General features: G+C 43.2%; 1 protein-coding gene across 1 annotated transcript in view; it reads left to right on the top strand.

Moving 5' to 3' along the window:
- Dnah8 (dynein axonemal heavy chain 8) overlaps positions 1-17,753 on the top strand; it is a 286,408-nt gene that overhangs the window by 240,819 nt on the left and 27,836 nt on the right. Inside the window, exon 87 of the mRNA XM_077801771.1 lies at positions 6,434-6,594. Within this exon, the coding sequence (XP_077657897.1) occupies positions 6,434-6,594 (161 nt within the window). The remainder of the gene's footprint in view (positions 1-6,433; positions 6,595-17,753) is intronic.

Below are 17,753 nucleotides of genomic sequence, written 5' to 3'. Positions count from 1 at the left end.
GTTAGAAAGGACGAGGAAAGGTGGATGCCTTTGTGCTCGAAGATCAAATTGGTACAACCCTCCTGAGATACCTGCTGAAGTCAAGTATCCCAGGTAGATACATCCCAGAACATTTCAAGGGAAAGTCCCCAAATAGGCATATACAAAATATGTGTTGATGGCAACACTGGGAAAGGAGCTGACGGCAGCCATCATTGGGTGGTTTCCCTGGAAACAGATCCTAACTCAGAGATTTGCATTTGGGTGCCCCCTCCACCCTTCTCCCAGGGGACCCTTCTGCTAGGGCAGTTCCTGGGGACAGACAATAGCTAATACTCTAGACAGCTGGGAGAGTGAGTGCCTGGGTCCTGAAGGAGGATCAGGCGGTGTATCTCAGTGTCCACCTCAGAAGCCCAAGAACCCTGAGAAAACAAGATGGAGTGGATGGACACGAGAGAGTGCCGTGCTCACCCTCTGGGGTGCCTGCTGGTGTGCGCTCAACCACATCAGCTGTGTGAAATGATAGCTCTCTGAACCAGAATCTTACTCCTCAGGATATGTCCCAGAGAAATTCTCACCATGAACAAAGATAGCATGTTTGTGGTCTCGGGAGGCTGAAGGAAACACGTGTCAGTATCTATCACAGGGAAAGAGACAAGTTAACTGTAGGTGCTTATGGCGGTAGCCGAAGCAGCACCGGGGAGAGATGATCTATGCGATATCCTGCACGGATCTTTAAACAGTGTTGATTGCAGCTGGAAAAAATAAGATGCGATCCATAAAGTAACCTAAGTATATTGTACAAGGATAAATACACATTTAAGGACATTAGCAAGTCCCTTTAAATAGATGCCCTCAGAAGGAAGGAGACTGTATGTGGATATCAGAGCTGAATGGGGAAAACTAAAATAAAGGGACGTGACATTTTTCCATAGAAATGGAATGTAGAAATTGACAGTAGAGAAATGTAACAGCGGTCCGCTTTGTGCTTTAATTATAGCCCTTGCTGCTCCGCCACTGCAACTTATTTTTTTAAAAGGGGGCAGGGGCCATTGAAAATAATAATAAGATGACTAGGGAACATGAGAAAGGTTCAAAAAAAAGTCTTAGTAGTATACTTGGGCAGAATAATTATAAAAATTATAAGAGTATCTAAAATTGAAGTTTCAGCAGTAAAGACTCTGAGAAGTGTGTGTGTATAAAAATTTAAAATTTTTCTTTCTTTCTTTCTCTCTCTTTAATTATTATTATTATTATTATTATTATTATTATTATTATTATGTGTGTGTGAGTGTTTCTTAGAATGGAACCTAGGGCTACCACTGGGCTACATCCCCAGCCCTTCTTAAGAATTTTTAAATTTTGAGACAGGATCTCACTAAGTCACCCAAGTACCCTTGAACTTGAAATCCTCCTGCCTTTGCTCCTGAGTAGCTGGAATTACAGATGTGCATCACCATGTCCACCTTATTTTTTTTTCTTTTTAATTAGCATATAATAACCGTATATCTCCATGGGGTACAGTTTGATGTTTCAGACATTATATATTTGAAATCAGGGTCTTGAGCATGTCCAGCTTCAGGATACATTTCATGGAACCGAACAGCAGAGTGCTGATGGAATCTAGTGTGTGGGGAGAGCAGTGGTGTGGGTCAAGGATCACTACTAGTTTTGATTTGATCAACTGGGGAGAGTGGAATGATTTCCAGAGGAGCAGAAGGGCTGCAGAGGAATGAGTTTTATTAGCTAAGGCTGGAAGTTGGGAGTTCTGTTTGGATCATGTAACATTTGAGTATCAACTACACATCCCCAAAACATAAAATACATATTTAAAGAATACATTCAAATAATTTAACACAAATCAGAAAGGTGCATAATGCATAAGCATGCAGCTTAATATAGCCTTTAACTCTGAACCTTCCAACTTGTATCTTCCATTTCTACCTGGGCTGTTTGGGTTCCACCTAATTTTTTTAAATATATATATATATATGTATTGTAGTTGGACATGAGACATTTTATTTATTTATTTATTTGTATGTGGTGCTGAGGATCAAATCCAGCGCCTCACACATACTAGACAAGTGCTCTACCACTGAGCCCCAGCCCCAGCCCCTGGGTTCCACCTTATTTTTATCTCCCACCTCTATTGCTCATTATGATAATTTTTATAAGCAGAGCCAGTTTAGATTTAGAGGTATGTATGCAGGTGGTTTTGCATGACACCCTCACGTTCCCCTCCTCCCTTCCTGGCAGGAGGGCCTCCCATTCCTCTTGGTGGGGAAGAGCATGGGTGGCTACAGGAACCTCTAGAGTCAGTATGGGGAGATGAGGCCATTTTCTGCTGGCTGCATCTATGTTCTGAGAGAAATAAGAAGCAAGGTCATTGGCCGAGGAGTAGGGAGAGGCGAGTTTGGGATGTTTGAAGAGAATGGATAAAGTATAGCTTTCTGAGAGAGTAGGAGAGGGAATCTGTGAGTCTGATAGCTGTTTTCTGTCTTCCCCACTAGAATGTAAACTCCTTAATAGGAGCCGAGTCTTCCTGGTCTCTGTACCCCTCTCCCCAGTGCTGAGAACTCACTCACGCATGTGTGTTGCTGATGAGCATCACATAATCTCAATACCCTGAGAATTTTCTGTAGTCACTTAAAACAGTTGAATTTCTACTGACACCAGCACACCCTGAAAATTAAGTGTGCATGTGTGTGTTTTTACCACCCTTAACCTATCACATTTTCAAATTTTTATTTTATTTTTTGGAACCCAGTTTTTTTAATTTTATTTTTTGGTAGCCACTGACCCACATTTTAGCCCTTTTAATGTTTGTTTGTTTTAAATTTTAAGGCAGGATCTTCCTAAGTTGCTTAGGGCCTCACTAAGTTGCTGTGGCTGACTTTGAACCCACGATTCTCTTGCCTCAGCCTCTTGAGCTGCTGGGATTACAAGCGTGTATCACCAGGCCCAGCTCAACTTTTTAAAAAAGCATGTTATGAGTCTTTTTCTAAAAACCCAAGTCCAAGAAAAGTCCTGATTAGCCAACCACCTCTGTAAGTTTGTCTTTGTTTTATTGAAGCTGTGTTACCCAGAGGTGTGTGGAACACAGTGGTTGGCTGTCAAGGAGGCAACATGTGGAAGAGCCCTCTACTCTGCACCTGGTGGTCTGGGGCAGTTAAGAGCTGCTGTGTTAATCTGTCCCTTCAAGGTCAATGGTTGAGCCGGGAGTGCAGGAGGGAGGGGAGGGAGCTCTGCTTGCTGCTCTGAAGCCTGCTCCACCTGCAGATCTCAAGCTGGCCAAGTCCCCTCTCTGTCCCTAGCCTTCTGAATTTGCTCTTCCCTTCTCCATAGCCCAACATTTGACATTTGGGGCAACTGAATGAGACCTCATCCCCAGGGCCCAGGCTGGCCTGGGGGAAGCACACACGGGATGTGTCTTGGTCATGGGCCTGCAGACTCCCTGGTCTAGAGCTCAGGGTGCCTTCTCCATCCTGTCCTGGCTGCTCCCAAGGAACAGCAGCTGGCTCCCCACCAGGTTAGATCCTCTCTATACCATCAGATCCTGATTTCTGTGACCTGGGTCCTCAGCAATTCCTACCCTAAATGAAAAGTTCATCTCACTACCATTCCTCCTTTCTCTCCTGAGGAGCTTCCCTGGCTCCTTCTGTCCCCTCCCTCAGGCCCTTCGGTGGCTACAGTTCTCTGTCCATGACTGGCCCACTCACTTATTCCCCCTGCACCTGCTCTTCACCCGTCACCCCCAACCTCCTGCCTCACTGTCCTTCACCTTCCTCATGCCTCTGTCTAGATTTGACTTGTTCTAGATGACCCTCCCCCCCCCCCATAAGCAGAGGGCTGAGACTGGGTCTCTGGCTCTCAGGACATAAGGTTCCCACATGAACTTGGCAGCAGAATCCTCTTGAGCAGGCTGTAGAATAGCATCAGAGAGCCCCTGTCCTGCCTTCCTCTGTCTTAGCCGTCCCCAGCCTCACTCTTGCCATCTATTCTGCTGGCCAAGCCACACTGCAGCCACTTCCCCTGCCGTGGGATCCCGAGTTACTATGGGAAGCTGTTCAATTATAAATGAGTGCTTTTAAGTCAGATCCCATGTCCCTGTGACTTTCACTTTGGGGCTCATCTTTGGACCCCCGTTTGCTCTGCTTTTTTGGCATCTTACAGAGTGTCTCTTCAAAACCTAGCAGGGGACAAAGACTATTTTGTATAATTATAATGTGCCAATAAAAAAAAAACTACAGTTAAAACAACAACAACAACAACTAACAGCGGCAGAACTTTTTCATGTTCTCATTAAAGGATGGCTGCTGTCATCTTTCCATTGCTGTAGCAAATACTTGTGCTAATCAACCTATAAGAAAAAAGGTTTATTTTGGCTGACAGCTATTGGGATGTTGTCCATGGTCACTTGGCCCCATTGCTCTGGGCCTGTGGCGAGTGGAGCAGCAGGTCATGGTGGACAGTGTGTGGTGGAGTGAGGATGTTTGAGGATGGCCAGGACGAGAGGGAGGAGGAGGAAGGGGCAGGGTCCCACTATTTTCTTCAAGGGCACATCCCCAAGTGACCAGAGGGCTTTCCAATAGGCCTCTTCTCTTAAAGATCCTGTCATAGCCTACATCTGCCACAAAATTTGTAGAATCCACATTTTATAGGTACCTGTTAAGAGTCTCCCAAAGTAATTCCAAGTAGATTTCATATTCTGTATTTTTGTCCATACCCCAAAAGAGCCTCCACATTTGGTGAAACCTGGCCCTGTGTGAGTTGGATCCAGCCCTTTGTGTGTGTGTTAATAAAGTAATCATAAACCAGGAAGAAGCTTCATTTTGCTTTTTTAGGTACTTGCCATCTGACAACACAGAATCCATTGTGGTCATTTGTTTTCTGTGCGCTGAGGCCTTTGCCTCCCTGGGGTGTCTTCCTGCAATTTAAGCTATCCACATCACGAAAAATCTAATCTTTCTCAATAATGACTGTGCTCAGCTCTGTGCCCTTTAATGACTTTCAATTGCTCCCCGGTTCTTAAATAAGCACCAGTCATCGCCCTGGTATCCACAGTCATCCATAAAATGACCTCACCTCCTCTACTTTCCTGTCCTGTCTCTTACAAGGACATTATGTTTATCCCCAACTTCATTACACCCACCAACCTCTACATCCTCACCTTTCTGGCTTCAGTCATTCTGGGCCTTTGCTTGTGTGGCCTCCCCACCTCCAAGTCCTCCTGTCAAAAATTCTCTCCTTCAAGGCTGTTCTCCAAAATCACCTCCCTACCTGACATCCACCTAGCCATTCTCGCTTCCAGCTCAAAGCCTCTCTAGTACTTTGCTTATTTATATTTCCTTCTGGCTCTTACTTTGGTACACTTTGTATTATGGTTCTTCCATAATTGGCTTATCCCTCTACTAGGTCACCGGCTCCTTGAATGAAAGGACTGTGAGTTTTTCATCTCTGCATTCTGTTCTGGTTCCAAGCTCGGGGACCTTGTGCCCAGGAGTTGAATAGAATAGAATGGAAGCAAATAAAGCCACAGAGAACCAATACACAGGGTATTCAGAGCAGTGTCTGGATCTAAAAAGAACTGAAAGGAGCCTGTGGAGGGAAGGTCCTAGAGGAAGTGTCCCTTCCCGTCAGTCCTTGGAGTGAACAGACCCAGTGCCTACATTTCCACTCCTGTCTTTCCCTTCTTTCTCTCCCTGCCAGATGCTAGAGTTATTGCCTCAAAACCAGCTCATAGGCATTCAACATCACCCCCTGCCCTTCAAAATAAGTCTATTCACACCGAGTGTGTATTTGTTCTCGCACTGTTTTGTTACAGATAATCCATCGATTCACATGGAATGAGAAAAAGATGTGATAAGGCATTGCTTCTGATGGACAGGGACCTAACTTAATTAATGAAGGAAGCTACTGGACTCAGGGTGGGGGTAGATGCTTATAAGGATTTCTGGCTTTGTGCTGGTGCTCAGTGTCATTGTGAATGACACCTTACACGTGCACAGGCCCATAGCGTAGGCCCTGCATGGTGGGGGTGGTGCTCAAGACAATGAAAACACCCAGGTATCCCCTCCTGGGTGGCTAATGCCTCCTGGGGCTCTGCAGTGTGTCCCCTTCTCTGCCAGAATAAAGCTGAGGGTCCTCTAATTGCTCCAGTAAAGACCTGTGGGCATGGCTCCCAGCCCTGCTGGGTCCTGATCCTCTTTACTGTGCACATCTCTTCTTTGGGGCTGAACAGAAGCCTCCCCGAGTTGTTTTTGTGCTCTGGCCTCTCACTTTTCTTCATGGATGTGCTAATTATTCTATCAGTAGTTTTGTGAAGATGCTTTCAAAACCAATATAAAAAAAACCTATTAAAATGGAAATAAGGCGACCCTTCCTCCTAGATAGTGGCAGTTTTCATTTAGACTCTCATCAATTTTCTTTCCTTTATTTTCTCTCCCTCCTCCAGGTCTGGTTCAGTGAGAAGATGTTTGAACCATCATTCTGTTTTTATACTGGTTATAAAATCCCCGTGTGCAAAACCTTGGACCAGTATTTTGAATTCATCCAGTCACTGCCATCCCTAGATAACCCCGAAGTTTTTGGGCTTCACCCTAATGCTGATATCACGTAAGTTCTTGGCATTTTTTAATTTGAAGGGGTCATTTGTAACTCAGCCTGGCAAAGTCTGTGCATTTCATTTTCTCTCTTAATCTCTCTCCTTTCCCCCTCTTTTTATTTTACTGTGAAAAATATTGTCGCCTCCTGTCTCCCAATTACAACTTTGTCACATCTTGGCCTGCTCTCCTCTCACTAAATCCTGAGGCCCCAGTGTTTGTGACAACCTTAAAGCTCTAATTTATGCATTGACTATTTCTCCTCTATCGTGTCATAAAGCCAGTTGGTGTTGTGGGTATTGATGCTCTCCACCGATAGGACAGTCCTCTCCCAGCTCCTTATCTCTTTCTCCAAAAATCCATTCGAATACGATGTTCATAAATAGGGTCTAAAAGGGCCGGAAGCGTAGATGAAGGATGAAGACCTGCCTGACCTTCTCTTTGTTGGACCCTCTCCCCTTACTTGCTCACCTGCATCCTTCCATCATGAACTTCCCAGGGTGGCATGTGACTGAGCACAGGAGCACAGGCCACCTAGGCAGAGCCCAGGGTCTCAGCTCAGCATGGGGTCCCTCCTCCCATGGAGACAGAAGAAATGCTTCCCAGACCCAAGCCCCTTCTCTGACCCACCCTTCAGATGAGGTCTCACCCTTCTTGAGAGTTCTCTACCCTGGACTAGACCACCCGGCTCCATGGGGTGGGCACAGGAAGCCCCAGCTGAGCTGCTTCTTTGCACAGGCATTGAGTCTGTGGCCCACCTGTCAAAGGTTCAAGTCTGTGTGTCAGCATGGTGTGCCTCCCTCGGTCCCTCACCCACCATTGTCATTTTAATATCTGCAATCTGGCGTGGGTGGCGCCCCATCTTCTGCTTCTCTACACTTGATAGGTGTCTCAAGAGTTCCCGTTTGCTGTCAATTGATTGTCCTCTCACCTCCAGACACCTGCCTCACCCCTTGCACAATGTATGCCCTGGTGGCCTCTTGATGCCACATCAATTCCACCCTCTCCATATCCTTTAATCTCACCCACGATGCTTTTCATCTTCAAGATGCAGTCGTGACTGGGCCCCACGAACAGCTAATGACACTTTGTTCAGATCCTAAGACAGTCCTCTTTGGTGGCAGCTGTAGCTGTTTGCAGGGGATGTATTAAGTTACCTGGGAATGGAAGAGAAGTCAAGAAATAAAAGGGATTCTCCAGGGATTGGCTGGAGCATAAATTTATACATGAAAGAGGGAGCACGGGTTTTGCTTGAGCTGAGAATTTTAAAATGTGAGTCAGGCCACACTGCTGCTCTGCTCCGAGCCCTCCTGAGGTCCTGTGCCACGCTTGCACTTCCTGGAACATCTTACCCTACCCCGCCCCATATCTTTGTGGCTGACCTTTCACGTCTTCTGTTGTCCTTATTTAAATGTCACCTTTTGTTACCCATTCCCCAGTCCCCGCCCCACATCCTATCCTCCTGCCCTGCTATTTTCTACAGCATTCTTCACCAACCGACATCCTCTGTGTTTTAAATACTTATTTGCTATTGTCTATCAGCCACCACTAAAGCATAAATTCCACTGCGTCTGGAACTTTTGTCCTTTTTCACCTCTGAGTCTCCACCTCTATGACAGTGCCTCATGCTCAGGATGCGTTTGTGGACTGACTCAGTGATCCTTCATTTCTGTAGGCTGTGGTCTGATCAGTGGGGGTAGTCTATAGAGTGATCTCGTGATTTCATACAAGCGGGCCAAAAAAACAACAACAATAACAACAAAAACAGCTGACAAGTCTCTAAACACTTATCAACTTGTAATTGAAAATGTCCACGTCTGAGGGCTCTGGACTCCAATTCCCTTGGCCAGAGCCTGAGGAGTCCTGGAAGCTGGTTCCTGGAGAATGTGACCCTGTAGAGCCCTGCACATCCTCCCAAAGAGCAGGCGAGACAAGGTGGAAGCCATCTCACCCCAACTTAGAGGGATGGTGCTCCTCTGCCATGAACACCATGGGAGGCTTTGATCACCAGCTCTCAGTGCAGATGAACTAGAGCCAGAAAAAGTCCAGAGAAACACAGCAACAGAGTAAATGGGACTAGAGGTAATGGTAGAGTCAGCCCTTAGCTTCCTATTGTGAACTATTACAAGCCCTCCGAAAAGCATACACCCTCCCCGGAGGCTCACCAATTAACTTTTTATTGCATTTCCTAGTTCTCTTTCTATATTTATAACTCTGTATTTTGCATCTCTAAAGCTACATGCACATATAACCATACCTGTTTCTTTCTATGTGAGTGTGCACATGTGCATCTGTTTGTAGGCCCTCTTGGCGGACAGACAGGAAGTAATTACGTATTTTGTAAAATGTCATGAGCTAATACTAATAATCTCACTTTCAGGATTCCGGCCTTCTCCCTGCCACGTTGCCATCTCCTTTCTCCCTCAATGTGTTTTCTCCTTTGCTTGGAATCAATACACTAATACCAAGCCCAACAAGAGACCTGCTAACTGGAGGTCAAGATTTCTTGGCTGTTTTTTTTGTTTTGTTTTGTCCTCAGAATATATCCCACCGGGGGTATGCAGATTGTTTTTATCTGAGTGGTTATATCATCAATTGATATAAAGTTACATGCACTTTTTACTCTTTGTGTTATATTTTAGTTTCCCCTCTTTGTTATTGTTTGAGTATGTAAAACATACACATTGTTCAGATGTCACAGGAGATAATAAGGTGTTCTTAGAGAAGTCTTACCCCTTTCAGCCCATTTCCTTCCTCCTTTATGGGTAAGCAAGCTTGTTAGTTTCTGGTTTATTTTCCTGTGTTTCTCTTTGCATGTACATAACATTTACATACCTTATTATCCTTTCATTTTTAAACAAAGAATTGCTGAAGTTTGAGTCTTGCCTTTTTCACTCCACATGGGTTCATAGATGTCTCCCTCATTATTTTTTACAGCTGCATGCTACTTATAGTTATGCATATCATAGTTTATTCAACCACTCTCCTGTAGTTTGCTATCTTGAATAGTTCCTCAGTTAACAACCTCTGCTTGAGGTTTCTTATATTGTTGGAGATGCATGTTCGAGGTAAATCACCGTGGATGGGATGCAGGATCAAGGCGTGGGATTATTGTCAGGGTCCCTCACCTGTTTTGCACTTTTACAGGTATGTGAGTACCTGTTTCTTCAGAATCTCATCAACAGAGTGTTGGTCAAGCATTTGAATTTTCACCAATGACAGTGAGAAATGGTGTCTCAGCATAATCTTAAGTTACTTTCTCTTAATATTGAGTTGAATGGAGAAAATTTTCAAATACTTAAAAGTTATTTGTATATAGTTCGCCCATTTTTCTCAAATAGAGGTTTTTCTTTCTTTTTGATTTTTTTTTTTTTTTTTTTTTTTTTTTTTTAGTATCAGGGATTGAAACCCAAGGATATTTGGTATTCAACACCGAGCCACATCTCCAGCCTGTTTTATTTTTTTTCTTCTTCATTTTGTTTTGTTTTGTTTTGAGATAGAGTCTTGCTAAATTGCTTAAATCCTAAGTTGCTGAGGCTGACTTTGAACTCTTGATCCTCCTGCTTCAGTCTCCCATCCCGCTGGGATTATAGGCGTGTACTTTCGCACCTGGCCGGGTTCATTGAATTCTTAGTCATGATTTCATCACTTATTTTCTCTTTTTTGTTCTCCCTTATCTATTTTTCCACACGTTTCTGAGATGTCTATTAGAGCTCATCATTCTAGCCTTCATGTCTTTTAACCTTTCTTTCATATTTTCCATCTGTTTTCTCCGTTTGGTTCCTCCCATCTCAGCTTTCTGAGTGGCTGGGATTCCCAGTGTGCACCACTATGCCTGGCTTTCCCTTTGATGTTTTTTTTTTAAGTGTTTATTTTTTAGTTATAGGTGGACACAATAACTTTATTTTATTTTATGTGGTTCTGAGGATCGAACCCAGTGCCTCATGCATGCCAGGCAGGCGCTCTGCCTCTTGAGCCCCAGCACCAGCCTTCCCTTTGATTTTTAAGACTGACTTATATATTAGGGATATCAGCCCTTTATTTGTGATGTGCACTGTAAATATATTTTTTCTTAGGTTGTTATTATATTTTGACTTTGTAACATTTTCCCATTGGCCCAATAGAGCTGTTATTATCATTTTGTTGTACTTCTATTATTACATAGTCAAATTTATGAATTCTGTTGTCATTGTCATCATTGCTAGATCTGGGCTGTGAGTCAGAGGCCCTTTTCCCACATCAGGTTATAATTTGTGATTTTAATTTTTACAGCAGTCTATATAAAATTGAAACTGCACAATATGTTGTGCTCTCTGGTAGGGCTAAGTCCCCTTGTTGCTCTTTCTTCCCCCTGGGCTTTTCCTAGCTATTATTGCATGTTTATTTTTATCACAAATGAACGTTGAATTTCGTTGAATGCCTTCAGCATCTCTGGAGATAGTTACATGATTATTCCCAAATATCTAAAACTTTGGTGAAAATATGAACAGATTTCCTAATTTAAATTATCTATGCATTCCTGAAATTAATGCAACTTGGTCCTGATGTATTATTCATTTAGTGTGGTGATGGACTTCATGAACAATTCACTGAGGACTTTTACATTGATATTCATAAATAAGATTGTTCTAGAGTTTTTATGCTATCTTTATCAGATTTAATTGCTAGTACTAGGTCACTCTCGGTGCATTGTCCAGGAAGCAGGTACTGTCCATGCCTTAAGTCTCCCCTCTCTATCAACTGCCTCTTCTCCACTCGGTCGTTTCCACCTTCTTTCCTGAATGGAGTCATCAGCTTCAATAGCATTTATTTATTTGGGTACTGGGGGTGGAACCCAGGGGCACTTTACCACCGAGCTTCATCCCCAGTCCTTTTTGTTCTTGTTGTTGCTATTTTTTTATTTCCGAGAGCCTCTCACTAAATTGCTGAGAGCCTCGCTAAGTCACTGAGACCAACCTCGAGCTTGCAATTCTCCTGCCTCTGCCTCCTGAGTTGCTGGGATAATAGGTGTGCACCACTCGGTGGCCTTTGAAATACCTGTATGTCAATGGGTGTTGTCCAGACCTCTCCTCTGTCTCCACAGTCACTTATAGGAGTTCTATGTGGTGTCCACTTGGATGGCTTTCAAGCAGCTCAACCTTTAAAAGCCCCAGACTGAACCTGCGATTCCCCTGCTTCTTCTCCATCTCAGTAGTTTCCACAGCACTTAGAATAAAATGCAAGCTCTCTGCCGTCACTGACAAGGCCCATCTCTGCGACCCCATTTAGTGCATCCTTAGTGTTGTTTCCTCGACGATAACCCATGTGGGTGAGGATGCAGGCCTAGATCGGGGTGGAGCAAAGCCACAGGACACATCTTAAAAGGGAACTGACAGGATTCAGTGACTACAGAACAGTGGCTGTGAACCTTCTTCTGTGGTTTGGGAGGGCCTGGAAAGCCTCTGTCATCTGCAAGACCCTCGCCACAACTCCATCCAGAGGCCACATCCCATCGCTGGTCCACATGTGCAACTAAGCTCACTTCTCTGAACACGAGAGTCAGGATCTTGCAATCTTTCCTTGCAATGAGTGAGGTCAAGTAGAAAGCCCTGGACAGCCTTCAGTGACCTGTGAGACCTGTAGCCCTCCTCCTGTGACCTATCTTTGTTCTTAACTTCCCCTATGCTCTGCCCCTGGGGCCCTCCCACTTGCCTACCCATGCCCATCCCTCTCCCCAGCACATCTGGGCCCATTTCTGGTGCCTGCTCAAGCAGTAGCCTCTGTCTGCAGCTCCATGTTTGGTCTCCTAGTGAGCTTTTCCTAGGCTAATTCTTCTTTTCTCTGGGCTCTGAAATAACCTGGAACTCTACCTTCACTTGTTGTCTTAGTGAAGTACCTTAGTGAACCTTTTTGAAAGGTTCCTTTACTCTGCAGTTCCCCCAACAGCCACCAGGAGGCAGTAAGCAGTAACAGACTTGGCTCCCAGCCCAAGCCCAGCCCTTCCCACTCCAGCAAGGTGCCGCTGTTCTCTGTGAAATGCAAGAAGTAATCAAAGATGGCTTTGACGAATCCGCCCTGGGAGCTGGGCTAATGGAGGAGTTGGAAATGGGAATGCTTGGATGCACATGAGGACAAGCTAAGGAGTCCTGTTTGGGGCATGCTGAGTTGGAAAAGAATGGGATGTCTGAGTGGGATGAGAAACGTGGACAGGAGCCCAAGTGAGAGACCCACACTTGTGCAAAAGAAGCCAGGAGATGGGGAGGACTCTACAGTACGCTGGCTGTGTTGGATGTCCCCAACCAGAGGGATCATTAATTGATGTGACCATCCTTGCTGTTTAATAGCACACTGGCTTTTAGTAGATTCACAGGCTATCAGTGGGCCATGGTGGAGAACTCTATGCTCCTGTTTCTCAGACTCTCCCTCTGAAGTTCACATCCATAAATTTGAGAGGAGAAAATTTGGGGAAAGGAACCACAAGTCTCTCTCCTCTCTACTTCAAAACAAAGAATCTCTGAAGAAGGGGGTGGAGGAATCAAGCTGAATAAATGCTTTAAAATAAGTAAAATCTCTCCCAAGAGATTAGATTTCTTGATGACAGGAACCATAAAAATGCATAGTTTATTCATATTTTATTATCTAGATTTATAAGGTACCAGAGACTCTGCAAATTCAACCATCTCAATGTGGAAAGCAGTTATTTATTTTGACTCTTTTTCTCATTAGTGGTTATGCATATTTTTTTCTCCCTTCTGAAATTTATCAAATGCCTTATTACAAATTTTCTATTTATTTCTATGCAGGACAAATTCTAATTCATTCCTTTTAGTATTAGCTGACACTTCTGAGTTTTAGATCTTTTTTTTAAAAAAATGCTCATTGATATTTCATGTGCAAAAGAATATCTAAATCTAGGCTGATTTGGATGTGACCATGCACAAATATCTCATTAGATAGTTAATTGTTTATTTTATAGACATTTCTGTTTTTTTCAGTAGTTTTGCATTTTTATTACCCACAACCCAACTCCCCAGAACCACCAAGTTACAAAAAGGCAATCTGAGCTTCTTCCCCTATTCAAAGAGAAGTTTTCTTCAAGAAGTAACTCGGGACCAAAGCTCACAGAACAGTCTTGTTCTTCATCTCAGAGCAGTTAAGGGGACTGTTTTCCTGAAAGCCCTGGGGCTTTGAAGGCATAAAGAGATACTTGCAGTTCTCCATTACAGCCCCTTGACTTGGCCTCTGCCCTTCATATTTTTGCAAACATAAAATCACATTGTGGAAAAGGAAATTCAAGTTGTACAGCCTTGGAATAGCAGGGCATGACATCCTGTGCCTAATAAGACGTGTAATGGGGAGATGACCTGGAGAGCTTGTCCAGCTCTTACGTGACATGGGGTGACTCTGGGGAGTCTTTCCCAGCATCTGTACTTTTGGGACTCTTTTCAGATCACCTCATAAAAGAGTAAAATCACTCACTATGAAAGTAATTTCTTAGGTGAGACGCAGCGGCAGCAGTACCTCCATCAGCTGCTCCCTGGAGCACCTGTGAATTTGTCCAGAATCCGCAGAAAACGAGTTGGTCACGCCCGCAGTGGTGTGCTCTGCTGGCACCAGTCAGTGGTGAAGAGCACGTTTCCAGGAGGGATGCAAGCTGGAGGGGAGCCCAGAGAGCGCTGATGCTCCCAGATACGGGGTCTTTCCCTTTTTTATTTGTAGCTAGAATAGTCAGGAGAGTGAACTCTTTAGCCTTTAAAGGAAGGAAAGTGTTGTTAAAACATTACAATAAAAATATTTTTCCTTCTTCTTGAAATCACATCATTCTGATTCCCTTATGTTTTGAGGGGGAGACGTGTGTGTGTATGTGTGTGTGTGTGTGCGCACTTGCAACCATTTCTGAATTTTGAAGTATAGCATAATTTCAGTTTTTAAAAGCCATAAAATATAAGAAAAATACAGATAACTCTTGAGGGGGAAAATCCTGTGAAAATAGCCTATGAAAGCAAAATTAAGTTATCAGAAATATCCAAGGATATATTTATACTTATGTTTATGTGTGCCTGTCTCACACAAATATATGTATCCATTGATTTGTAGGTGGAAAGGTGTCAGGAAATAGAACGATAATAATAATAATATTGTGCTAAACTTTTACCATGAGGAGGAATGGATTATTAAGCTTGATGCCCTTTAAATACTGGAAAATTGCTCTCTTTTGTATTTGAAGTTTAATAAAATTTAAGCCAACTGGCTTCAGCTCAACAAATATTTATTGGGAACTTACTGTCTGGCCGGCTCGGGATATGAAGATGAGTGAGACACAGTCCTTGTCCTTGGAGCTCATTATCTGTTAGGGAAACGGATGAATGGCAAATATTTACGTAATATACTCTGGGACACTGTAGAATCAGGACACATATAGGTTGCTACAGGAACAGAGATGAAAGCAATACATCCCAACCTAAGGATCAAAGAAAGCTAGTGACAGGCCACATCTGAGTTGTGCCTTAAAGGATGGGCAGGGGTTCTCAGGTTAGAGAGGGGCTGGGCAGGAAGTGGCTGCAGTGCCAGGGCAGGAAGAGGGCAGTGCCAGAAGGGACCATGGGACAGACCAGGGCAGGTCGACCAAGAGAGGAGCAAGGAGAGGCATGAAGATGTAAGGGTTTGTAGGATATCTGGGGGCCAAGTTCAACTTGCCCAGAGCACGGGGGAAGGGGACGGTGCTTCCATGAGGGAGTAAGTGACAAAGGCAGAGTTGGCTTCTGAGGGTGTTGGATGTCCTGGTCAAGAGTCTGGACAGTTCTGAAGGCAGTGTGGTTGATGATGGAGGTGAATTCTGGAAATGTTTTGGAAATAGGACTTGGGGACCAAGAAAGCCTGGGGAGTGACATCAAAGAGAGGCTGTCTCTGAGGACTCTGGGTTGGGCAGCTGGGCGCTGACATGGATGTCATTAAAGGAGATGGGAGAAGGAACAGTTCAGGTGAGGGGTAAAGGGATGTGTTTAATGTAAGAAACAGAGGCCTCTGGGAGTCCAGGAAATGTGGACATGGGAGGTCATGATAAAATCAGGCTGTTACCAGCCTGGCCTGGTGCTTCAGGGTTCCCCGTAAGCTCTCCACACAGTGAGACCTCCACCTTCTCTAAGAGCCATTCATCTCTATCTTCTGTCCTTGCTCTATTTAAAGCTGGAGGGAGATCATGGAGTAACGTTAATCACTTACAAGTTTAAATTTCTGAAAAATATGTGTCGTAATATGGGATTCGTGACTTTAGTATCTTCATTTTGTTGTCTCAATAGCTATTTTCATGGGCCTCTTCCCTTCGGAGTTATTTGTGCTTTTGTTATACTTTATATGACTTTTTAAAAACTGGGATTATGTCAAGTGCAATTATTACATGACAAGTGAAAAATTTTAAGAACTATTGCATCACATCAAGTTCAGGATTGGGTTGCAAATGTCTTTAGTGCCATTTTATTAAAATGTTTTGTTCTCTATTCATATATTAAACCATGTGTGTTTGATATACTCATCTTTCAGGTTTTAAAGTAAGTGTTTTGCAGATATTCTAAAACTCCAGTATCACGCCAGGCACCTTGGCACATGCCTGTGAACCCAGCAACTTAACTTGGGAGTGTGAGGCAGGAGGATTGAAAGTTCAGCCTCAGGAACTTAGTGAGACTGTGTCTCAAAATTTATACAAATTTACATATAAATACATACACACACATATATGTTTGTGAAATTCATGTGTAGAGGGTAATTTGGAGGTGATACCGTAACTCTAAATGGGGTCACAAACACTCGCTAGATAGGACACTAAGACTCTCATCATTGCTGTATCTGACTGATTTTGCTTGAGTATGTCAAGGAAAGTGCCACATGCATTTGTCTTGGCCACAGCTTTTGGAAAGCATGCAATAATATGGATACACATGTCTGGATCCACATGTGGCATTCTACCTGCCAATCAGATAAAAATACTCAAGATAGAAGCATGTTCTCTATTCTTCAGCTTCCTTCCTAAATGAATTCAAAGACCAATTGTACAGGAGTCCCTCTTTTTAAAAGAGAGAGAGAGAGAGACAGACAGACAGACAGACAGACAGACAGGCAGGCAGGCAGGCAGCTCTTTTCCAAGTAAAGAAGCCCACATGAAAGTTGCTCCTTGGGATTCTGAAAGTTAGTGCTACAAGTGCCATCTTTAATTCGCACCTTGGAATGCTGAGGGAAAAGGGCATAAGTCTCTCTTTTGTGCTGTAGTGAGAAGTGAGAAGAGGGCCTTTCTGGAGGGGCATAAAGAGTGGGAATTTGGAGAGGCATTTCGGTGGACTTAAAGTATTTGCCGTGGAGTCTTCTGTGTCGAGTGCTTGACACTTAGGATGTGCTTTGTCTAAGGAGGTTTATTTTTTCTCTTATTTTTCAAAACAAAATTAGTTTTATTACTCTTATAAAAATCATACTTCCTTATGAGAGGAATAAAATACAGAAGAATATAAGGCAGAAACTAATAATTGCAGAAAAATCTCATCACACAAAAAATATCACTGTCAAAATACCCTTCTAGAATTTTTTTTACTGTATCAACATGCACAGGATTTTCAGTGAAAATTAGGTCATACCATAACCAGTTTTTTCACCGTATGCTATTTTATTCTATGAACTCCCAGTGACACCTCACCTTATCACTGAATATAGTGCTACATTACCATTTTTATTGTCTGTATAGATTTTTTTATAGAGCATTAGCAGGATTTATTATTTAAAAATACCCTTGTAAAGTCTTGTATGTACATCTTTATACAAGTGTCTGATTATTTCTTTTAAAACTGATTTATTAATATTGAGTAACTATAAAAGAATATTTAAAATGCATAAAATATAAAGAATAAATAAGAAATGTGGCTCTTTTGTTACCACATTATTGCTGTGTTGTGCTTCTTTTCTTCTTTTGCTTAATGAGAGTTTTTCCCATTCTATTTCCCCCTCTCTGCCGTTTGGAAATTCTGTTTTCTGTTTTAGTTCTTTACCAGTTACCCTAGAAATCTCAATACCCATTCTTAACTAAGTTTAAAATTAATATGTTTAATCAAAAGCTCTTAAGTAACTTTAGCTCTGATCACTGCCCCCTGACATCTTAGTATTTTAATTTTTATCTTGTTTGATCTAACCCTACAATTAGGCCTAGGTTTA

Source organism: Urocitellus parryii, chromosome 8 (genome assembly GCF_045843805.1).
Source record: "Urocitellus parryii isolate mUroPar1 chromosome 8, mUroPar1.hap1, whole genome shotgun sequence".
Taxonomy (NCBI): Eukaryota; Metazoa; Chordata; class Mammalia; order Rodentia; family Sciuridae; genus Urocitellus; species Urocitellus parryii.
This window is presented reverse-complemented; position numbering and strand designations above follow the sequence as displayed.